This window comes from Hemitrygon akajei, chromosome 7 (assembly GCF_048418815.1).
Source record: "Hemitrygon akajei chromosome 7, sHemAka1.3, whole genome shotgun sequence".
NCBI classification, from domain to species: Eukaryota; Metazoa; Chordata; class Chondrichthyes; order Myliobatiformes; family Dasyatidae; genus Hemitrygon; species Hemitrygon akajei.
This window is the reverse complement of record NC_133130.1, coordinates 3207853-3233588: the sequence shown is the minus strand read 5'-3', so window position 1 is coordinate 3233588 and position 25736 is coordinate 3207853. Positions and strand designations below refer to the sequence as shown.

The following is a 25736-nucleotide window of genomic DNA, read 5'->3' as shown; positions in this document are numbered from 1 at the left end:
TGTTTCTCCACTGTCTATCCTGCTTGCTATTTCTTCAAAGAATCCCAACAGATTTGTCAGGTATTTTCCCTTGATGAAACCATGCTGACTACAGCCTATTTTACCAAGTCTACTGAGACCACATCCTTAATAATTGACTCCAACCACTGACATCAGACTAACTGGCCAATAGTTCTCTTTCTTCCGCCTCTCTCCCTTCTTGAAGAGTGGAGTGACATTTGCAGTTTTTCAGTCTTCCAGAACCATTCCAGAATCTAATAATTCTTGAAAGATAATGCCTTCACAATCTCTTGAGCCTCTTTCAGAACCTTTGGGTATACACAATCTTATCCAAGTGACTTATCTACCTTCAGACCTTTCATTTTTTCAAGAACTTTCTCTAGTTATGGTAATGTCACACACTTCATGAGCTCTGACACGTGAAACTTCCACTTTACTACTGGTGTCTTCCACAGTGAAGACTGATGCAAAGTACTTCTTCAGTTCATCCGCCATTTCCTTAGTCTCTATTACTATCTCTCTAGTATAGTTTTCCAGTTGTCTGATATCCATTCTCATGTCTCTTTACACTTCATGTATCTGAAGAAACTTTTGGTATCCTCTTTAATATTATTGGGCAGTTTACCTTTTGCATTCCATCTTTAACTTCTTAATGGCCTTTTAGTTGCCTTCTGGTGGTTTTTTAAAGCTTCCCAACCCTCTAACCACACACCAATTTTTGCTATATTATATGCCGTCTCCTAGGCTTTTATGTTGGCTTTGACTTCTCTTGTTAGCCATGGTTGTGTCAGCTTGTCTTCTTTTTCTTTGGGATGTACAGTAAATATCCTGAGCCTTCCTGCTTGGTCACCACTGCTGGCATATGAACTAGAGGGTGTAGTGGTTAAGCGTTGGGCACTACCTGACAACGTCTGCTCCTGGCCAAAGACTACGGTTACCTCATCAGGTAACTAGAGAGAGAACCCTGGTGCATGATGCAGCAGCATATGGTTTGCCAGTGACTTTCAGGAAAGACTGGATGGCAATCGAGAGGTCAGTGATGCTGGAAAGACAGCTGACCTCCAGGAAAGGTCTCGGCCCGAAACATTGACTGCTCATTTCCACGGATGCTGAGTTCCTCCAGCTTGTTGTATGTGTTGCTTTGACCTCCAGGAAAGATCTCAGCCCAAAACATTGACTGCTCATTTCCACGGATGCTGAGTTCCTCCAGCTTGTTGTATGTGTTGCTTTGACCTCCAGGAAAGATAGGCACAGACACACAAGGCTAACACTCGCAAGAGGGCACCATACAAGCTACAGATGAACTAAATACGCAATACTCCCAGAGTCTCCGGATTTCGGGAGGGGAGGATGAGAGATTCGATAGGACGGACATAACAGCAATGGCCAGTACTGGAAATATAATAATGACAAGGCTCAAGAAAACAACACTGTCCAGGGAGGCACTCATTGCACGAGGCCATTGCGACAAAATCTGCAAAAACATCAAAGGCCTGAAGATACATCAAGGTACAACTGTGGAATGAAGACAAATCAAGTGCAATGCACCACTCAGCATCCGGTGAGACGGTGGAGAAGTCACGAAGCACCCCACAGAGCTGAAGACCTTTCCTCAGCTGCCTACCAAACAAGAGACCCCTCTGACAGCCTAATCCATTCATCAAGGAAAGAGGATCAGATGACCTAGATCATCAGACAATGCATCTTGGAAGCAGTTTGATGACAACCTGGTTGCAACTTGGAAGCTACATTGGCAGGAACTGTCTACAGGAAACTCAACTCCCTCACAGACATTGTGTTCAACTTTACTAAAGAGCGATTTAGCCCAGTGGAGTGGAAAGGAGATCTTAAACCATCTCAGCAACTAAACAGGAGGGAAACAGAGATCTGCCACCTGAGATGTGAGATAAGGACCCTGAGCAAACAATTCAAAAACAGTTCACCTGATGGAAATGAAGTGATAAAGATCGAACCAGCAAACTGCAAGAACTGTGCAAGCTCAGGAGGGTGGAGCAGCTGTAGAAGTGAAGAAGGGAGAAAGGGAGAAGGAGAGCACAGATTGTTAAAAACCCATTCGGGTTTACCAGGGCTCTTCTCAACCAGCAAAAATCTGGCACCCTAACCAGCTCAAAGCAGGAGGTGGAAGAATTTCTCTGGAGTCACAGAGCGATCCCTGCAGGAGTCAGGGTCACGAATTCAGTCCAAAAGTCCTCCAACCAAGAATGGCAGCAATGGAGCTGAACGTGGCAGAGCCCACATGGCAGGAGGTCCAGGATATCATCAAGAGAGCAAAGTCATCTGCTGCCCCAGGACCAAGGGGTATATCCAAAACACCTCCGGAGGTTGTGGAAGATAATGAGGAAGACTTGAACCAAAGGCTCTATCCCACCAAGCTGGAAAATACTGAAGGATGCTTTGTTTCCAAGGAAGAAGATTCCTCCACAATCACCCAGTTTCGGACAATCTCCCCCTTAGTCTAGAGTGCAGGATATTCTTCTTGGTGCTTGCAAGAAGGCTGACCACTTACTTAATGAAGAAACACTATATCAACACATATATCCAGAAAGGTGGCATCCAGGTTGGGTGAGGATCTTGCCAATAACATGAGACATGATCACCAGCTACTGAGGAGGTTTCAAGCTACACTTCACTTCAGCCCACTTTACAACCGGGTGGCAAGACCTCCAAAAAGTGATTCTAACCAGTCGTCCCATTTTCCCCATCTTGGTTGGCATGGGTACAAAGCTCCTCATATCAGCAACAGCAGATGTAACCTGAGGCCCAGTGTTGGAACCTGGAATCCAACAATCTGCAATATGGGGATTCATGGAAGACATCACAGTAACCATGGTAACCCATGTCCAAGCAAGGTAGATATTGGAAACCCTGGACAACATAGCTACCTGGGCTAGGATGATCTACAAGGCCAAGAAGTCCAGATGCATGGTGATCAAAAAGGGCAAGATTACTAGCAAGTTCAGACTTCAAGTACAGGGACAACCCAGTAAAATGTCTTGGAAAGTGGTTTAATGCAGCAATAACAGACAGTGACAACATCACTGACACTGTAAAGCAGACTGAACAGTGGCTGAAGAAGATCAACAAAACTGGACTCCGTGGTAAATTTAAGACATGGCTGAACCAACATAGGCCAGCTATTTTGGGCCGAAAGTGGGGCACCAACTCGGCCATAGTCCAGACAGCGAGCTCCCTGCTGTTGAGGGATACCATTGGCAAGCTATGCCTGTGATGGCTAGGTCTCGGCTCAGCACACTTCCAATGATGGGGGAGTGCAAGGGGAAAGCAGAACGCAGGCAGAGGTACAGAACCGTGAGGATGAAAGGCAGTGAGCCACAGGGCGCCAGGATGGAATAGGATCTTCCCAAGTTCAAGACCACATGGGCAGAGCTTTAGAGACTGGAGCCCTTCCGCAATGCTTTCCTTCTGTGGTCCGTGGATGATACTCTCCCTTACTGTCAGGATGCAAAACAGCTTTAACACAAGGACAGTATAGGTGGTGCCTCGACAAGGTCCTGCTGTCCCTCGTCGACACACTGGAGCAGGGCAGGTGAAAAGAGACCGGCTGGCAGAGAAACAAACAGGGCAGTCATTTTCATCAAGGAGAGGGCCACACCAGTCATATCAAAGAGGCCTAAATCCAATCTGCTGCAAACTTCCAAATCATGGGAGATGAGGGTCGATGTGGAGAGGAAGCTGCATTACAGCTGCAAAATCCCTGTGGATTCTCCTTCACCTTATGCAACCTCATGCTTTCTCACCCTTCTGGTTTCATTCTTCAGAGCTCACTTGCATTTCTTATATTCCATAAGTACCTCATTTATCCTGCCCATATCTGCTAGGTGCCTCCTTTATTTTTCTTAACAAGGGCTTCAATATCTCTTCATCTTTTGAATGGATCTATCCTGCACCTTTCTAATTACCCACAGAAAATCCTGCCATTAGTGTTCTGCTAGAATCCCCTTCCAAACAACCTTTGCCAGCTCCTCTCTCAAGCCTCTGTAATTCCTGTTACTCCACTGTAATGCTGATACATCTGACTTTATCTTCTTCCTCTCAAATTGCAGGGTGAATTCTATCATAATATAATCACTGGTCCATCGGGGTATTTTTACCTTAAGTTCCTGAATCAAATCGGGTTCATTAGACAACACTCAATCCAGAACTGGCTTTGCCCTAGTGGGCTCAACTGAAAGCTGCTCTAAAAAATCATCCTGTGTGCATTCTTCAATTTCCCCCTCCTGGGATCCAGCACCGACCTGATTTCCCCAATCTACAGAAATTCCCACAACTATTATAAAGACTTTACATTAATTACATCCTTCAAATACCTGAGAAGTAAAAATCTTTATGTTATGTCTCTGTTCAAATGTGCAATGTGCAATTATAGTAATTTATAATAAATATTATGTACAATAGTAGAGTCAATATAACATAGAAATACAGTTGCATCAGCATAAATTCATCAGTCTGATGGCCCAGTGGAAGAAGCTGTCCCGGAGCCTGGTTGATCCTGGCTTTTATGCTGCAGTACCATTTCCACTTTTGACATGCCTTTTCCATCTCCTGCTGTAACTTGTAGCCCACATTCTAGCTACTGTTTGGGGGTCTGTATATAGCTCCCATCATAATGCAAGGTCCTTTTACCCTTGCAGTTTCTTAACTCAACCCACAGGGTACTACATCTTCCAATCCTATGTCACATCTTTCCAAGAATCTCATTTCAGTTTTTAACCAATGGAACCACACTGCCCCCTTCTCCTACTTACCTCTCCTTTCAATACAAGGTGTATCCTTCGATGTTCAGCTCCCAACTATGATCTTCTTTCAGCCATGATTCAGCAATGTCCACATCAGACCTGCCAATTTCTAACTATACAAGATCACCTACCTTATTCCCTATATTGCATGCTTTCAAATATAACACCTTCAGTCCTGTATTCGTCACCCTTTTCAATTGTGCCCCATGTTACACCAACTCATTCACTGACAGTAATTCTGCCGTATCATCTGTCCTTTCTGACAGTCTCACTACACACTGCTTCTGCTTGTAACCCAACAGCCCTATCACTCCAGATCCCAAGATCCCAACTCCTGCCAAATTAGTTTAAATCATCCTGAAGAGCACTTGCAAACCTTCCCTCAAGGACATTGGTCACCGTCAGGTTTTTACAGGTTGTACCTTCCCCAGAAGAAATCCCAATGATCCAGAAATCTGAAGTCCTGTCCCTACACCACTTGTGATTGCAGTCATCGATTATGACACTCTACAATATTGAGTGATAAATATAAAAGACTGTAGCCCTAAACAGAATGTTCTACATTTAGACTGTCATTTATTAATGTCAAGATACCATAATACATAGGAGCAGATATAGGCCATTTGGCCCATCGAGTCTGCTCCCCCCATTCAATCATGGCTGATCCCTTTTCCCCCTCCTCGACCCCACTTCCCGGCCTTCTCCCTATAACCTTTGATGACATGTCCAAACAAGAACCTGTCAATCTCTGCCTTAAATACACCCAACGACCTGGCCTCCAAAGCTGCCTGTGGTAAGAAATTCCACCAATTTACTACCCTCTGGCTAAAGAAATTTCTCCCCGTCACTGTTTTAAATGGATATCCCTCGATTCTGAGGCTGTGCCCTCTTGTCCTAGACTCCCTCACCATGGGAAACATCCTTTCCACATCTACTCTGTCTAGGCCTTTCAACATTTGAAAGGCTTCAATGAGATATCCCTCAACCTACTAAATTCCATGAGTACAGACCAGAGCCATCAAACATCCCGCATATGATAACCCTTTCATTCCCAGAATCATCCTTGTGAACTACCACTGAAACCAGCACATCTTTGCTTAGATGAGGAGCCCAAAACTGTTCACAATAATCAAGGTTAGGCCTCACCAGCGCCTTATAAAGCCTCAGCATTACATCACTGTTCTAAACCTCTTGAAATGAATACTGACATTGCATTTGTCTCCCTCACCACTGACTCTACCCACAAATTAACCTTCTCCCTTGTAACTTTTCCCTTGCACCCTTCAACATCTGGCACACTGCCAGTGTCTTCCACAGTGAAGACTGATGCAAAATACTTACTTAGCTCATCTGCCATCTCCTTGGCCCCCGTTATTATTTCTCCGGCCTCATTTTCTAGCAGTCCTATATACACACTCATCTCTATTTTACTTTTTACATACTAGTAAAAATTTCTACTATTCACTTTGATATTGTTTGCTAGCTTGCTTTCATATTTCATCTTTTCCTTCCTAATGATCCTTTTAGTTGATTCCTGTAGAATTTTTAAAAGCTTCCCAACCCTCTAACTTTCCACAAAGTTTTGCTTTGTTGTCTGCCATCTCTTTTGCTTTTACATTAACTTTGACTTCCCTTGTCAGCCACGGTTGTACTACTTTGCCATTTGAGTATTTCTTTGTTTTGGAATACACCTAAACTGCACCTTCCTTATTTTTCCCAAAAAGTCATGCCATTATTACTCTGCTGCCATCCCTACCAGCATCTCCTTCCAATTAACTTTCACCAACTCCCCTCTCATACTACTGTAATTTCCTTTACTCCACTGAAATACTGCTATGTCACATTTTACTTTCTCCCCATCAAGTTTCAAGTTGAACTCAATCATATTGTGATCACTGCCGCCTAAGGGTTCCTTTACCTTAAGCTCCCTAATCAGCTCTGGTTCATTACAGTTTTGGGCTCCTTATTTTAGAAGGGATATACTGACATTGGAGAGGGTTCAGAGACAATTCACGAGAATGGTTCCAGGAATGAAAGGGGTTACCATATGAGGAATGTCTGGCAGCTCTTGGGCTGTATTCCCTGGAGTTCAGGAGATTGAGAGGGTTCTCATAGAAACATTCCAAATGTTAAAAGGCCTGAACAGATTAGACTTGGCAAAATTATTTCCCATGATAGGGGAGTCTAGGACACGAGGGCACGAATTCAGGATTGAAGGACATCCATTTAGAACAGAGATGTGGAGAAATTACTTTAGTCAGAGGGTGATAAATCTGTGGAATTTGTTGCCAGAGTGGCTGTGGAGGCCAAGTCATTGGGTGTATTTAAGGCAGAGATAGATAGGTTCCTGATTAGACAGGGCATCAATAGACAGTAGGTGCAGGAGTAGGCCATTTGGCTCTTCGAGCCTGCACCACCATTCAATGTGATCATGGCTGATCATCCACAATCAGTATCCCTTTCCCGCCTTCTCCCCGCAACCCTTGACTCCGCTATCTTTAAGAACTCTATCTAACTCTTGAAAGCATCCAGAGAATTGGCCTCCACTGCCTTCTGGTGCAGAGCATTCCATAGATCCACAACTCTCTGGGTGAAAAAGTTTTTCCTCAACTCTGTTCTAAATGGCCTACCCCTTATTCTTAAACTGTGGCCTCTGGTTTTGGACTCCTCCAACATCGGGTACATGTTTCCTGCCTCTAGTGTGTCCAATCCCTTAATAATCTTATATGTTCAAGATATATGATCCCCTCTCATCCTTCTAAATTCCAGTGTATACAAGCCCAGTCGCTCCAATCTTTCAACATATGACAGTCCCGCCATCCCGGGAATCAACCTCGTGAACCTACGCTGCACTCCCTCAATAGCAAGAATGTCCTTCCTCAAATTTGGAGACCAAAACTGAACACAATACTCCAGGTGTGGTCTCACCAGGGCCCTGTACAGCTGCAGAAGGACCTCTTTGCTCCTATACTCAACTCCCCTTCTTATGAAGGCCAACATGTCATTAGCTTTCTTCACTGCCTTCTGTACCTACATGCTTACTTTCAGTGACTGATGAACAGGGTCACCTAGATCTCGTTGTACTTCCCCTTTTCCTAACTTGACACCATTCAGATAGTAATCTGCCTTCCTGTTCTTGCCACCAAAGTGGATAACCTCACATTTAACCACATTAAACTGCATCTGCCCACTCACCCAACCTGTCCCAAGTCACCCTGCATTCTCCTAACATCCTCCTCATGTTTCACACTACCACCCAGCTTTGTGTCATCTGTAAATTTGCTAATGTTACTTTTAATCCCTTCATCTGAATCATTAATGTATATTGTAAATTGCTGCGGTCCCAGCGCTGAGCCTTGCGGTACCCCACTAGTCACTGCCTGCCATTCTGAAAAGGACCCGTTAATCCCTACTCTTTGTTTCCTATCTTCCAACCAATTTTCTATCCATGTCAGTACCCTACCCCCAATACCATGTGCTCTAATTTTGCCCACTAATCTCCTATGTGGGACCTTATCAAAGGCTTTCTGAAAGTCCAGGTACACTACATCCACTGGTTCTCCCTTGTCCATTTTCATAGTTACATACTCAAAAATTCCAGAAGATCAGTTAAGCGTGATTTCCCTTCATAAATCCATGCTGACTCGGATCAATCCTGTTACTGCTATCCAAATGTGCCACTATTTCATCTTTTATAATTGACTCCAGCATCTTCACCACCACTGATGTCAGGCTAACTGGTCTATAATTCCCTGTTTTCTCTCTCCCTCCTTTCTTAAAAAGTGGGATAACATTAGCTATCTTCCAATCCTCAGGAACTGATCCTGAATCTATAGAACATTGGAAAATGATTACCAATGCATCCACTGTTTCTAGAGCCACCTCCTTAAGTAACCCTGGGATGCAGACCATCAGGCCCTGGGGATTTATCAGCCATCAGTCCCATCAGTCTACCCAACACCATCTTCTGCCTAATGTGAATTTCCTTCAGTTTCTCTGTTACCCTAGGTCCTCTGGCCACTATTACATCTGGGAGATTGTCTGTGTCCTCCCTAGTGAAGACAGATCCAAAGTACCTGTTCAACTCGTCTGCCATTTCCTTGTTCCCCATAATAAATTCACCCGTTTCTGCCTTCAAGGGCCCAACTTTGGTCTTAAATTTTTTTTCCTCTTCACATACCAAAGAAGCTTTTACTATCCTCCTTTATATTCTTGGCTAGCTTGCCTTCGTAACTCATCTTTTCTCCCTGTATTGCCTTTTTAGTCATCTTCTGTTGCTTTTTAAAAGTTTCCCAATCCTCTGGCTTCCCGCTCATCTTTGCGGCGTTATACTTTTTCTCTTTAATTTTTATACTGTCCATGACTTCCCTTGTCAGCCACGGTTGCCCCCTACTGCCCTCAGAATCTTTCTTCCTCTTTGGAATGAACTGATCCTGCACCTTCTGAATTATTCCCAGAAATACCTGCCATTGTTGTTCCACTGTCATCCCTGTGAGGGTATCCTTCCAGTCAACATTGGCCAGCTCCTCCCTCGTGGCTCCATAGTCCCCTTTGTTCAACTGTAATACTGACACTTCTGATTTTCCTTTCTCCCTCTCAAATTGTAGATTAAAACTTATCAAAGGGTATGGGGAGAAGGCAGGGGAGTGGGGACCACTGGAAAAATTGGATCAGCCCATGATTGAATGACAGACCAGACTCCATGGGCTGAATGGCCTACTTCTGCTCATATATATTATGGTCTTATTACAGAACACCCAATCCAGTATAGCTGATCCCCTAGTAAGCACAACGACAAACTGCTCTAAAACCCATCTCATAGGCATTCAACAAACACACTCTTTTGAGATCCATTGAGATCCAACACCTTTTCTATTCCCCATTGTAATCTGTGGTCCACACCCCAGCCACTGCTGGGAGGCCTGTATATAACTGCTATCACGGTCCTTTTACCCTGGCAGCTTCTAAGCTCAACCAACAAGGATTCAATATATTCCAGTCCTACATCACATCTTTCTACAGATCTGATGCCATTCTCTACCAGCAGAGCCCCACCACCCCCTCTGCCTACCTTCCTATCCCTCCGATACAACGTGTAACCCTGGACATTCAGCTCCCAACTGCAACCATCCTTCAGCCCCGATTCAGTGATGGCCACAACATCATACCTGACAATCTGTAATATTGCAACAAGATCATCCACCTTATTTCTCATACTCCATGCATTGAGATATAGCACTTTGAGTACTGTATTTGCTACCCTTTTTGATCCCTAACGCACTGATACTCACGCTGCTGGCTGGTATTTTGTTCTATCATCTGTCAGCCTTCCTGACAGTCTGACTGCATGCTATCTTTGCTTTTTTATCATCCATCCTATCCTGAATTCCTTCACTCTTCTTCTCAGCCCCCTGCCAAATTAGTTTAAACCCTCCCCAACAGCTCTGACAAACCTGCTTGGGTGAATATTGGTCCCACTTGGATTCAGGTACAACCTGTTCCTTTTGTACAGGTCATACCTCTCCCCAGAAGAGATCTCAATGGTCGAAGAACCTGAAGCCCTGCCCCTTGTACCAGCTTCTCAGCCACACATTTATCTGCTAAGTCATCCTGTTTCTACTCTCGCCGCCATGTGGCACAGGTAGCAATCCAGAAATTTCTATCCAGGAGGTCCTGCTTCTCAGCTTTCTGCCTAGCTCTCTAAATTCTGTCTTTAGGATCTCTTTGCTTTTCCTTCCTATGTCATTGGTACCAATATAGAACATTACAGGCCCTTCGGCCCACAATTCTGTGCCGACCCTCAAACCCTGCCACCCATATAACCCCCCCCCCCCACCTTAAATTCCTCCATATACCTGTCTAGTGGTCTCTTAAACTTCACTAATGTATCTGCCTCCACCACTGACTCAGGCAGTGCATTCCACGCACCAACCACTCTCTGAGTGAGAAACCTTCCTCTAATATCCCCCTTGAACTTCCCTCCCCTTACCTTAAAGCCATGTCCTCTTGTATTGAGCAGTGGTGCCCTGGGGAAGAGGCGCTGGCTGTCCACTCTGTCTATTTCTCTTAATATCTTGTACACTTCTATCATATCTCCTCTCATCCTCCTTCTCTCCAAAGAGCAAAGCCCTAGCTCCCTTAATCTCTGATCATAATCCATACTCTCTAAACCAGGCAGCATCCAGGTAAATCTCCTCTGTACCCTTTCCAATGCTTCCACATCCTTCCTATAGTGAGGTGACCAGAACTGGATACAATACTCCAAGTGTGGCCTAACTAGAGTTTTATAGAGCTGCATCATTACATTGCGTTTCTTAAACTCTATCCCTTGACTTATGAAAGCCAACACCCCATAAGCTTTCTTAACTACCCTATCTACCTGTGAGGCAACATCTGTGGACATGTACTCCCAGATCCCTCTGCTCCTCCACACTACCAAGTATCCTGCCATTTACCTTGGAGTTTGTCCTTCCAAAGTGTACCACCTCATATTTCTCCGGGTTGAACTCCATCTGCCACTTCTCAGCCCACTTCTGCATCCTATCAATGTCTCTCTGTAATCTTCGACAATCCTCTACACTATCTACAACACCACTAACCTTTGTGTCATCTGCAAACTTGCCAATCCACCCTTCTACCCCCACATCCAGGTCGTTAATAAAAATCACAAAAAGTAGAGGTCCCAGAACAGATCCTTGTGGGACACCACTAGTCACAACCCTCCAATCTGAATGTACTTCCTCCACCACGGCCCTCTGCCTTCTGCAGGCAAGCCAATTCTGAATCCACCTGGCCAAACTTCCTTGTATCCCATGCCTTCTGACTTTCTGAATAACCCTACCATGTGGAACCTTGTCAAACGTCTTACTAAAATCCATGTAGATCACATCCACTGCACTACCCTCATCTATATGCCTGGTCACCTCCTCAAAGAACTCTATCAGGCTTGTTAGACACAATCTGCTCTTCACAAAGCCATGCTGACTGTCCCTGATCAGACCATGATTCTCTAAATGCCCACAGATCCTATCTCTAAAAATCTTTTCCAACAGCTTTCCCACCACAGATGTAAGGCTCACTGGTCTATAATTACCCGGACTATCCCTACTACCTTTTTTGAAAAAGGGAACAACATTCGCCTCCCTCCAATCCACCGGTACCATTCCCATAGACAACAAGGACATAAAGATCCTAGCCAGAGGTTCAGCAATCTCTTCCCTTGCCTCGTGGAGCAGCCTGGGGAATATTCCATCAGGCCCTGGGGACTTATCCGTCCTAATGTATTTTAACAACTCCAACACCTCCTCTACCTTAATATCAACATGCTCCAGAACATCAACCTCACTCATATTGTCCTCACAGTCATCAAGTTCCCTCTCAGTGGTGAATACCGAAGAGAAGTATTCATTGAGGACCTCGCTCACTTCCAGTCTCCAGACATATCTTCCCATCTTTATCTCTAATTCACTCCTGTCATCCTTTTGTTCTTCACATAATTGAAGAATGCCTTGGGGTTTTCCTTTACCCTACTCACCAAGGCCTTATCATGCCCCCTTCTTAATCTTCTCAGCCCCTTCTTAAGCTCCTTTCTTGCTACCCTATATTCCTCAATAGACCCATCTGATCCTTGCTTCCTAAACCTCATGTATGCTGCCTTCTCCCACCTGACTAGATTTTCCACTTCACTTGTCACCCATGGTTCCTTCACCCTACCATTCTTTATCTTCCTCACCGGGACAAATTTATCCCTAACATCCTGCAAGATATCACTAAATATCGACCACATGTCCATAGTACATTTCCCTGCAAAAACATCATCCCAATTCACACCCGCAAGTTCTAGCCTTATAGCCTCATAATTTGCCCTTCCCCAATTAAAAATTTTCCTGTCCTCTCTGATTCTATCCTTTTCCATGATAATGCTAAAGGTCAGGGAGCGGTGATCACTGTCCCCCAGATGCTCACCCACTGACAGATCTGTGACCTGACCCGATTCGTTACCTAATACTAGATCTAGTATGGCATTCCCCCTAGTCGGCCTGTCAACATACTGTGACAGGAATCCATCCTGGACACACTTAACAAACTCTGTCCCATCTAAACCCTTGGAACTAATCAAGTGCCAATCAATATTAGGGAACTTAAAGTCACCCATGATAACAACCCTGTTATTTTTGCACCTTTCCAAAATCTGCCTCCCAATCTGCTCCTCGGTATCTCTGCTGCTTCTAGGGGGCCTATAGAATACCCCCAGTAGAGTAACTGCTCCCTTCCTGTTCCTGACTTCCACCCATACTGACTCAAAAGAGGATCCTGCTACATTACCCACCCTTTCTGCAGCTGTAATAGTATCCCTGACCAGTAATGCCACCCCTCCTCCCCTCCCCCCCATCCCTTTTAAAGCACTGAAATCCAGGAATATTGAGAATCCATTCCTGCCCTAGTGCCAGCCAAGTCTCCGTAATGACCACTACATCATAATTCCATGTATGTATCGAAGCTCTCAGTTCATCTCTCGCAATATGTACCAAGACATCTGGCTACTCTCCAGATGAATGCTTTGGGTGCAATCATTCATGTCCAGAGAATGTTCTGTCTGTTCTGTCCCCATCACTACTGTTCCACTCTTCTCCACCAGGGACCCATGCTCAGTCCAAGCAACCCAGTCTCCATGGCATTCCTCTGAGGTTATCCCCATAACTGTATCTAAAGCTGTATACTTATTATCAAGGGGAATGGCCACGGGGTGCTCTGCATTAAATGCCTCTTCACATTTCCATTTCTCCCGACAGTCACCCATCTCCTTCCAGCTCAACAAACAAATTACATCCCTATAACCAATTAATCTACTAACTCGTGCATCTTTGGAATGTGGGAGGAAATCAGGCTCCCTGGAGGAAACCTGTGTGGCCACGGGGAGAACGTACAGACTCCTAACAGAGAGCAAGGGGAATTGAACCTGATGCAAGCTGTTACACTGACTGTTACTCTACCGGGCCGTCATGTATCTATACATAAATATTCAAAATTAGAGATGGTCAGTGGATATTTCAAAGTAAGACACAGCATTGGTCACAAAGTTTCTGCTGGGTGCGGTACAGTAAACAAGCTGTAGGAGTGCAGGTACCTCCATTGGTAAAGTCAGCCCTGACACTGCCATGTACGTGCTTCCAATGGTTTTGATCTTTTCAATTTTCTCATAGCGTTCTTCACTTAGGAGCTACAGCGGGGAAACACAGGTAACAGAATGAGATCACATCAGCTCTGTCATCTGAAAACCACAAACAAAATGCATCCCACAAGACCATAAGGGGCGAGGAGAATTTGGCCACTCGGTCTATTCACTCTGCTTTGTCATTCCATCACAGCTGATTTATTATCCCTCTAAGCCTACAAGAGGAGAGGCTGTACCTGATCTGATATTGGGAAATAAACCTGGTCAGGTGTCAGGTCTCTCAGTGGGACAGCAATTTGGAGATAGTGATCACAACTCTATCTTCTTTACCATAGCATTGGAGAGGGATAGGAACAGACAAGTTAGGAAAGTGTTTAATTGGAGTAAGGGGAAATATGAGGCTATCAGGCAGGAATTTGGAAGCATAAATTGGAAACGGATGTTCTCAGGGGAGTGTATGGAAGAAATATGGCAAATGTTCAGAGGGTATTTGTGTGGCATTCTGCATAGGGGCATTTGAACAAGACAGGGTAAGGATGGTAGGGTACATGAACAGTGGCATACAAAGTCTGTTGGAAATCTAGTCAAGAAGAAAAAAAATAGTTTACGAAAGGTTCATAAAGCTAGGTAATGATAGAGATCTAGAAGATTATAAGGCTAGCAGGAAGGAGCTCAAGAAAGAAATTAGGAGAGCCAGGAGGGGCCATGAGAAGGCCGTGGCGGACAGGATTAAGGAAAACCTCAAGGCTTTCTACAAGTATGTTAAGAGGAAGAGGATAAGAAATGAGAGAATGGGACCAATCAAGTGTGACAGTGGAAAAGTATGTATGGAACCGGAGGAGACAGCACAGGTACTTCATGAGTACTTTTCTTCAGCATTCACAACCGAAAAGAACCTTGGTGATTGTAGGGATGACTTACAGCGGATTGAAAAGCTTGAACATATAGACATAAGAAAGAGGATGTGCAGGAGCTTTTGGAAAGCATCAAGTTGGATAAGTAACTGGGACCGGACGAGATGTACCCCAGCCTACCGTTGGAGGTGAGGGAGGAGATTTCTGAGCCTCTGGCGATGATGTTTGCATCATCAATGGGGACGGGAGAGATTCCAGAGGATTGGAGGGTTGCGGATGTTATTCCATTGTTCAAGAAAAAGGGTAGAGATAGCCCAGGAAATTACAGACCAGTGAGTCTTACCTCAGTGGTTGGTAAGTTGATGGAGAAGATCCTGAGAGGCAGGATTTATGAACATTTGGAGAGACAAGATATGATTAGGAATTGTCAGCATGGCTTTGTGAAAGGCAGGTTGTGCCTTATGAGTCTGATTGAATTTTTTGAGGATGTGACTAAACACATTGATGAAGGTAGAGCAGTAGCTGTAGTGTATATGGATTTCAGCAAGGCATTTGACAAAGTACCATATGCAAGGATTATTGAGAAAGTAAGGAAGCATGGGATCCAAGGGGACATTGCTTTTTGGATCCAGAACTGGGTTGCCCACAGAAGGCAAAGAGTGGTTGTATACAGATCATATCCTGCATGGACGTTGGTCACCAGCGGAGTGCCTCAGGGATCTGTTCTGGGACCCCTACTCTTCCTGACTTTTATAAATGACTTGGATGAAGAAGTGGAGGATGGGTTAGTAAATTTGCTGATGACACAAAGGTTGGAAGTGTTGTGGATAGTGTGGAGGGCTGTCAGAGGTTACGGCTGGACATTTGATAGGATGCAAAACTGGGCTGAGAAGTGGCAGATGGAGTTCAACCAAGATAAATGTGAGGTGGTTCATTTTGGTAGGTCAAATATGATGACAGAATATAGTACTAATGGTAAGGCTCTTGGCAGTGTGGAGGATCAGAGGGATCTTGGGGTCCGAGTCAATAGGACACTCAAGGCTGTTGCACAGGTTGACTCTGTGGTTAAGAAAGCATATGGTGCATTGGCCTTCATCAATTGTGGAATTGAATTTAGGAGCCAAGAGGTAATGTTGCAGCTATATAGGATCCTGGTCAGACCCCACTTGGAGTACTGTGCTCAGATCTGGTCGCCTCACTACAGGAAGGATGTGGAAACCATAGAAAGGGTGCAGAGGAGATTTACAAGGATGTTGCCTGGACTGGGGAGCATGCCATATGTGAATATGTTGAGCGAACTCAGCTTTTTCTCTTTGGAGCAGCGTAGGATGAGAGGTGACCTGATAGAGGTGTATAAGATGATGAGAGGCATTGATCGTGTGGATATTCAGAGGCTTTTTCCCAAGGCTGAAATGGCTAACATGAGATGGCACGGTTTTAAAGTGTTTGGAAGTAGGTGCAGAGGAGATATTAGGGGTAAATTTCTTATGCAGAGAGTGGTGAGTGTGTGGAATGGGCTGCCGGGGACGGTGGTGGAGGTGGATACGATAGGGTCTTTTAAGAGACTCATGGACAGGTATATGGAGCTCAGAAAAATGGAGGGCTATGGGTAACTCTAGGTAATTTATCAGGTAAGGACTTGTTTGGCACAGCTTTGTGGGCTGAAGTGCCTGCATTGTGCTGTAGGTTTTCTATGTTTCTAAATGTTTTGGAGTTCTTTGAGGAAGAAGCAAGCAGGGTGGACAAAAGGCGAGGCAGTGGATGCCAGTAAGGGATTTGTTAAGGTGCCACAAGATGAGGCTGGTTAACAAGATAAAATCCTATGGCATTACAGGAATGATACTGGCATGGATAGAGGAATGGCTGACAGGCAGGAGGCAGTAAGTGGGAATAAAGGGGGCCTTTCCTGGTTGGCTGCCGGTGATGAGTGGTGATCAGGGGTCAGTATTGGGACTGCTACTTTTCACATTGTTTGTCAGTGATTTGGATAATGGAACTGATGGCTTTGCGGAGAAATTAGTGGATGATACAAAGATAGGTGGAGGGTGAGGTTGTGCTGAGTGACTGCAGCAGGGCAAATTGGAAGAATGGGCAAAAAACTGCCAGATGGAATATAATGTTAGGAAATGTATGATAATGCATTTTGCTAAAAGAAACAATAGTGCAGACTGTTCTCTAAATGGGGAGAGGGTTCAAACATCAGAGATGCAGAGGGACTTAGGAGTCCTCACACAAGACTCCCAGAAGGTTAATTTATAGGTTGAGTCAGTGGTAAAGAAGGCCAATGCAATGTTAGCACCTGTTTCAAGGGGAATAGAATATAAAAGCAAGGAGATAATGCTGAGCCTTTAGAAGACACTAGTCAGGCTGCACTTTGAGTATTGACAACAGTTTTGGGCCCCATATCTCGGAAATGATGTGCTGTCATTGGAGCGAGTCCAGAGGAGGTTCACAAGGATGATTCTGGGAATGAAGGAGTTAATATATGAGGAGCTTTTGGCAGCTTTGGGACTGTACTCACTGGATTTTAGAAGAATGCGGGGGTATCTCATTGAAACCTACCAGATATTGAAAGGACTAGATAAGATGGATGTGGAGAGGATGTTTCCTATGGTGGAGGTATCCAGAACTGGAGGGCACAGCCTCAGAATTGAGGGGCAACCTTTTAGAAGAGAGGTAAGGAAGAATTTTTTTAGTCAGAAAGTAGGGAATCTGTGGAATGCTCTGCCACAGACTGCAGTGGAGGCCAAGTCCATGAGTATATTTAAGTGGAAGCTGATTGTTTCCTGATTGGTCAGGGCAGCACAGGATATGGCAAGAAGGCGGGTGTATAGGGTTGAGTGAATCTGGAATCAGCCATGATGGAATGGTGGAGCAGGCTCAATGGGCTGAATGGTCTAATTCTGCTCCTATGTCTTGTGGTCTTCTGGAAATCAATAGTCCGAGGAGCAGGCAGGAAATTCTGTGGCTGTGAATGGGACACCCAAATTGCATGTTGCCTGTGAAGAGCCAGCGTCTGGGACATCTTGGATCACGTCCACTACAACAGGGTAGTAATTTCTGGATTGCTACCTGTGCCACATGCCAGTGAGGGTAGAAACAGGATGATCTGGCAGATAAATGCATGGGAGTAGCTCATTCTGAGGTAGGTATGACCTGTACAAAAGGGATGGGTTGCACCTGAACCCGAGGGGGAGCAATATTCTCATGGGCAGGTTTGTTGGAGGTGTTGAGGGAAAGTTTAAACTAATTTTGTAGAGGGATGGGAACTGGAGTGAAGGGACTCTGGTTAGGATGGACGATAAAAAAATCAAAGGTTGTGTGCAGTCAGACTGTCATGTAGAACAGGCAGACGACAGAACAAAATTGTAACCAGCAGGGTGAGTATCAGTGCATTAGGGATGCAGAATCAAAAAGGGTAGCAAATATAGTACACAAAGTGTTGTATCTCAATGCACGGAGTATAGGAGATAAGGTGGATGATCTTATTGCAATATTACAGGTTGTCGGGTGTGATGTTGTGGCCATCACTGAATCGTGGCTGAAGGATGGTTGTAGTTGGGAGCTGAATGTCCAAGGTTACACGTTGTATCGGAGGGATAGGAAGGTCGGCAGAGGGGGTGGCATGGCTCTGCTTGTAGAGAATGACATCAAATCATTAGGGAGATGTGACACAGCATTTGAAGATGTTGAATCCTTATGGGTTAAGAAACTGCAAGTGTAAAAGGACCCTGATGGCAGTTATATACAGGCCTCTAAACAGCAGCTGGGATGTGGACCACAGATTACCACAGGAAATAGAAAAAGTGTCTCAAAAAGGCAATGTTATGATAGTCATGAGCGATTTCATCATTAAGGGTGATTGGGAAAATGATGTTGGTAATAGATCTCATTGATGTTGGTCGTGTATTTGTTGAATACCTTTGAGAAAGTTTTTTTAGAGCAGCTTGACGTTGAGCCTAAAGAAGATCAACTAGACTGAATTGGGCATTCGGTAATGAACCAGAGGTGATTAGGGAGCTTACGGTAAAGGAGCCCTTAGGAGGCACTGATCACAATATGATTGAGTTCAACTTGAAATATGATAGGGTTGTACAGCACTTTGGTCAACATGGGTTGTTTTTAAATGTGCTTTATAAATAAATTTGACGACTTGATGCAGCAGTATTTCAGTGGAGTAAGGGAAATTACAGTGGTATGAGAGAGGAGCTGACCAAAGTAAGTTGGAAGGAGATGATTGCAGGGATGACAGCAGAGCAGCAATGGTTTAAGTTTTGGGAAAAATGAGCAAGTTGCAGAATAGATGTGTTCCAAAAACAAAGAAATGCTCAAATGGTAAAATAGTACAACTGTGGCTGACGGGGGAAGTTAAAGCTAATGTAAAAGCAATAGAGAAGGCATACAGCAAAGCAAAATTTAGTGGGAAGATTGATTAGAAAGCTTTAAAAACCTACAGAAAGCAACTAATTTGGAGGGAAAAGATGAATTTTGAAAACAAGCTAGCAAACAATATCAAGGTCAATGGAAAAAGCTTTTTTTCGAGTATATAAAAAATAAAAGAGAGGTGAGAATGGATATTGGACCACTAGAAAATGAGGCCGGAGAAATAATAAAGGGGAACAAGGAGACGGCAGATGAACTAAATGAGTATTTTCCATCAGTCTTTACTGCAGAAGACACTAGCAGTGTGGCAGGTGTTGTAGTGTGTGAAGGAAGAGAATAGTACAGCTACTATTACAAGGGAGGAGGCGCTCAAAGTTCAAAAGCTAAATGCACGTTAGTCACCCAGACTAGATGAACTGCACCCTAGGGTTCTGAAAGAGGTAGTGGTAGAGTTTGTGCAGGCATTAGTAATGATCTTTCAAAAATCATTGGACTGTGGCATAATGCCAGAGGACTGGAAGATTGCAGATGTCTCAAGAAGGCAGCAGACACCGTTAACCTGATCTCAGTGGTTGGGAGGATGTTGGAGTCCATTATTAAGGATGAGGTTATGGAGTAACTTGGTGATGTAGAACAAGATAGGACAAAGTCAGAATTGTTTTCTTAAGGAAAATTTTGCCTGATAAACCTGTTAGAATTATTTGAACTTTCTCCATGTTTAGAAAATAAGTCTCCACCTTTATTCCTTCTCCCAAAGTGCATGACAATAACTTCCCAACACTGTATTTCATTTCACTCGAGCAACAGCACAGAATCTCTGTAGGGCAGTGGCAGGAGAAAGACTTGTTTAAGGAGGTGACAGAGGTTCAGGGGTAATTCAGGATGGAGCAACAGAATGTGAATGTAGTAGAGGACAGTCCTGCTGTGATAGGGAAATGGGCAGAGGGAGAGGGAGAGAGGGCAACTGAAACACCGTGTACAGTTTAAATCTCCATCTTCGGGAATATATCTCCAAGAATGTGGTTTCATTGCACATCTGTAGTTTGCACTATAATGCACATTTTGTGGGGGGTTTTTGTACTTCAATGCTTAAATTTTGTATCTTAAAGTATACATTTCTGACTGAGCAACCTTGCAAGAATAATTTTCTTCAGGATAAATAAAGTTGTATCTTATCTTCCGGGAAGGAGGTACTTATATTAAAGGTGGAGAAGATTCACTGGGAAGAACATAGAACCATACAGCACAGGAAGTTAATTGTTTCCTGATGGGTCAGGGCAGCAAAGGATATGGCAAGAAGACAGCTGTATGGGTTGAGTGGATCTGGGATCAGCCATGATGGAATGGCAGAGCAGACTCAATGGGTTAAATGGCCTAATTCTGCTCTTATGTCTTATGGTCTTCAGGAAATCAACAGTTAGAGGAACAAGCAGGAAATTCTGTGGCTGTGAATGGGGCACCTAAATCAGCTCTTCAGCCCACAATGTTGTGCTGAAACAATTCAATTAGTAATCAAATGGCCAACTAAACTAATCCCTTCTGCCACACAATGTCCATATCCTTCCAGTTTCCTCACATTCCTGTGCCTATTTAAACACCTCTTAAAAGTCCCTGATGTATCTGCCTCTACCACCACATCAAGCAGCACATTCCAGGCACCCACCACTATCTGTGTAAAAAAAAAACACTCTCACAGCTCCTTTGAAAATACCTCCTCTCACCTTAAATCCATGACCTCTGGTATTAGACATTTCAAACCTAGGAAAAAGATATTGTCTGCCTCTCATAACCTTATAAACCTCTATCAGATCTCCCCTCAGCCTCTGCCGTTCCAGAGAAAATTCAGATTCAGATTCAGATTCAGTTTATTGTCATTTAGAAACCACAAATGCAATGAAGTTAAAAAATGAGACAATGTTCCTCCAGAATGATATCACAAAAGCATATGACAAAACAGACTACACCAGAAAATCCACATAACGTTTTGCAATCCCCAATCCAGAGTCCAGAGAGGCTGCTGCGTATTAATATCGCGCTACCGTCTTAGCGCGTTCCCCGGAAAGGAGCTCCAATCTCACCAGACAAAACAAGACCAAAAACTAAAGCTACAAGAGCTGCTCAAAACCACATAGTTACAACAGTGCAAACAATAGCATAATTGATAAAAAAAAACAGACCATGGGCACAGTAAACATAGTCCAAAGCTATTAAAAGACTATAAGTTCAAAAGAAACCACCACACAGTTTCCACGAGTCCTCAGGATCCCGATAGACTCGTCATCCCACGCCAGCGGCAGAAGGGAATACCCCAGCTATGGACTCCCACGGCGCCGCCCGACTCAGCCTTGCAGACGCAGCGCACAATGAAAGCTCCATGGAACCCAGCCTCGCAGACACTGCACACAGTGAAAGCGCTCCGACCGCAGCGGACTCCATCGAACCTCTGAGCCTCCGACCATCCCCTCCGGCACAGCTTCTCCAAGCACCATCCTCTGCCAAGCGTATTAAGACGCCCCCGCCAACAGCCATCGGCAAAATAACCGAAGTTTGTCTAACCTTTCATTAAAGCACATGCCCTCAAATCCAGGCAACATCCTGGTAAGAGCAGACACAAAATGCTGGTGGAATTCAGCAAGTCATGCTGCACCCATGGAGAAGAGCCAACAGATGACGTTTTGGGCTGAGACCCTTCTTCGGGACTCATCGTGGTAAACCACTTTTGCACCCTCTCCAAAGCCTCGACACCCTTCCTTTAATGGGTAACCGGAACTGTCCAGATGTGGGAAGAGGACCTTGGGTACTGTCAGTGTGGAATTTGCTCGTTATTCCTGTGACAGGGTGATCTTAATTGAATGTCTGGTTTTTCGGAGACATAAGGTAGTTGGTTACTGTAAATTATCCCTAGTGTGTAGATATGTGCAAGAGGTGAAGACTATGGGCTGAAAAATGGCAGATGGAATTTAATGCAGGCAAGTGTGAGGTGTTGTACATTGGGGGAACAAGCTAGGGAGGACTTACACAGTGAATGGTAGGGCACTGAGGTGTACGGTAGCATAGAGAGATCTGGGAATACAGGTCCATAACTTATTGAAAGTGGTGTCTCAGGCAGATCGGCTGGTAAAGTAGGCTTTTGTCACACTGGCCTTCATAAATCAAATTACAGGAGTTGGGATGTTGTGTTGAATTTGTGTAAGACATTGGTGAGAATTAATTTAGGTTATTGGAGAATTAATTAGGTGATTAATTTAGGAAATGTTGACTTTTTTCCATAGATGCTGCCTGGCTGGCTCAGTTCCTCCAGCGTTTTGTGTGTGTTGCTTAGGTTATTGTGTGCAGTTTTGGGCACCTATCTACAGGAAAGATATCGATAAGATTGAAAAGAGTACAGAAAGAAATTTACAAGGATGTTGTTGGGACTTGACCTGAGTTATAGGGAAAGATTAAATAGGCTGGAACTTTATTCCGTGTTGCAAAGGGAATGAGGGGGAAGGAAGAGGAAGAATTAAATGCTGCGTCTTGGGTTGGGGGAGCGAGGGACATCACTCTGTTCTGCATGGCCCTCTAACTCAGGATGTCAAGGAATACCTTGCAGAACTCTGATAAACGTTTATGGTTCTGAGTGGGAAATAGTGTGTGCTGGGGGGGGGGGGTGGCATTGAAGATTAGGGCCCTCCCATGTCGCAGACAGCTGAAGGACTCCTTCCCTATGATCTGGTGAGTGTGTGAATTGTCTGCCCCAAACAGCTATGGAGACAGTATCACTGGAGATATGGAAAGTGGGGGGAAACAGGTGAGAGAGTGGGGCCAAGCCCATGACCAGATCTACTGTGACCTAGATCAATGATGGACTGGCTGAGGCATTTAATGATGGTGAAACAACACTTTAGTAACAGCTTTTTGCTCTCCGCCATCAGATTTCTAAATAATCAATGAACCAATGAACACTGCCTCTTGCTAATTTTTAATTATATTTTCTTATTGCAATGTATACACTGAGTGACCATTTCCCGAGGCACCTCCTGTTCCTGAACGTAAATGGCCACAGAATGTAAGTTTGTGGTCTTCTGTTGCTGTAGCCCAGCCACTACAAGGTGCAACATGCTGAGTGTTCAGAGATGCTCTTCTCTACACCACTGTTGTAATGTGGGGTTATTTGAGTTACTTTCGCCTTCCTATCAGCTTGACCATTCTCCTCATACCTGTTCTCACCCACAGGGCCGCCCCTCACATTTTTTTTTGTTCTTTTGCACTATTCTCTGTAAACTCTCTGGATTGTTTGCTGTGCAAATCTCAGAAGATCAGCAGTTTCTCAGATACTCAAACCACCCTGTCTGGCACCAACAATCACAGCCAAAGTTACTTAGATCACACTGCTTCCCCATTCTGGTGTTTGGGAAAAGAACAACTGAACTTCTTAACCATATCCACATGCATTTACGCATTGAGTTGCTGCAACGTGACCGGCCGATTAATGAGCAGGTGTACAGCCACCTAATAAGGTGGCCACTGAATGTATAGTATTTTGTTAATGTACGCACTGTTGCCACAAAACAACGAATTTCACAACGTATGCCACTGAAAATAAACCTGATTCTGATTCCAAGTCCCCAACACCCAGAATTTTCAGAGGAAACCGGAGTATGTGCTGTGTGGGACAGAGTTCTCCAAGTCACTATGTAGAGGACAGAGGGAGTTCTAATCAGGCAGTCTGCACAGAAAGGACCTTGTCCATTCAACAGCAGTACCACCACCACCAGTCAACATTCAGCACACAGCAGGCACCTCATCAAAGTCAGCAATGATCTCATTCAGCAGCTGTAAGCACTCCATTCCCTGCTGGTTGCTCTCTGCCTGTGAGTAAAAGGCATTAAATTCTGGGATAGATGCAAACAGAACCCCCACATCATCGTGTGATTCAAAATAAAGATCCTGGGGACAAAGAGGAAACAAACAGATGTTAGAATTTAAATCAAATATAAGATTAAATTAACTATCATGACTATAACTATGATATAACTATCATATACCCAGTCCCATCCCCCAACCCATCCCCTGACACATCCCCCATCCCATTCCCTCTCCCATCCCCCATCCCATCCCCCATCCCATTCCTGCTCCCACCCCCCGTCCCATCCCCATCCCATCCCCATCCCATCCCCCGTCCCATCCCCCATCCCATCCCCTGACCCATCCCCCGTCCCATTCCCCGTCCCATTCCCTCTCCCACCCCCGTCCCATCCCCTGTCCCATTCCCTCTCCCACCCCCGTCCCATCCCTTGACCCATCCCCCGTCCCATCCCCATCCCATTCCCCATCCCATTCCCTGTCCCATTCCCTCTCCCATCCCCATCCCATCCCCCGTCCCATTCCCACTCCCATCCCCCGTCCCATCCCCTGACCCATCCCCCATCCCATCCCCTGACCCATCCCCTGTCCCATTCCCTCTCCCATCCCCATCCACCGTCCCATTCCCTCTCCCATCCCCGACTTCCATCCCCCGTCCCATCCCCGTCCCATTCCCTGTCCCATCCCCCATCCCACCATCTCCACCCCGTCCCTCCGTCCCAGTGTCTCTGTCCCATCACCTCCCCTCCATAGTCTCCATCCCATCGTCTCAGCGCTGCTGTCCATCCCGCTGTCTACGTCCCACCTCCACGAAGACTCACTGTCTCCATCCTGTCCGTCTCATTGTCTTCGTTCCGTCGCCTCCATCCCACCGTCTCTGTCCCATCCACTCCAGCCCAATGCCTCGTTCCCATCGTCACTGCCATCTCTGTCCCATCCCCTGCATCCCATCCCCTCCCTCCAATCCCCTCCATCCCATCCCCACCCTCCAATCCCCTCCGTCCCATCACCTCCCTCCAATCCCCTCCATCCCATCCCCTCCATCCAATCCCCTCCACCCCATCACCTCCCTCTGATCCCCTCCGTCCCATCACCTCCCTCCAATCCCCTCCATCCCATCACCTCCCTCTGATCCCCTCCGTCCCATCACCTCCCTCCAATCCCCTCCATCCCATCCCCTCCCTACAATCCCCTCCACCCCATCACCTCCCTCTGATCCCCTCCATCCCATCCCCTCCCTCCAATCCCCTCCATCCCACCTCCCTCCAATCCCCTCCATCCCATCACCACCCTCCAATCCCCTCCATCCCATCACCTCCCTCCAATCCCCTCCATCTCATCACCTCCAATCCCCTTCATCCCATCATCTCCCTCCAATCCCCTCCATCCCATCACCTCCCTCTGATCCCCTCCACCCCATCACCTCCCTCCAATCACCTCCATCCCATCACCTCCCTCCAATCCCCTCTGTCCCATCACCTCCCTCCAATCCCTTCCATCCCATCACCTCCAATCCCCTCCGTCCTATCACCTCCCTCCAATCCCCTCTGTCCCATCACCTCCCTCCAATCCCCTCCACCCCATCCCCTCCCTCCAATCCCCTCCATCCCATCACCTTCCTCCAATCCCCTCCACCCCATCACCTCCCTCCAATCCCCTCCATCCCATCACCTCCCTCCAATCCCCTCCGTCCCATCTCCA

General features: G+C 45.4%; 1 protein-coding gene across 1 annotated transcript in view; it reads right to left on the bottom strand.

Moving 5' to 3' along the window:
* LOC140729929 (adenylate cyclase type 8-like) overlaps positions 1 to 24080 on the bottom strand; it is a 45253-nt gene extending 21173 nt beyond the window's left edge. The window contains exons 1-2 of the mRNA XM_073050093.1: positions 23973 to 24080; positions 13906 to 13998 (exon numbers count right to left, since the gene is read on the bottom strand). Of these exons, the coding sequence (XP_072906194.1) occupies positions 13906 to 13998; positions 23973 to 24020 (141 nt within the window). The 5' untranslated portion in view covers positions 24021 to 24080. The remainder of the gene's footprint in view (positions 1 to 13905; positions 13999 to 23972) is intronic.
* Positions 24081 to 25736: the final 1656 nt, after the last annotated feature.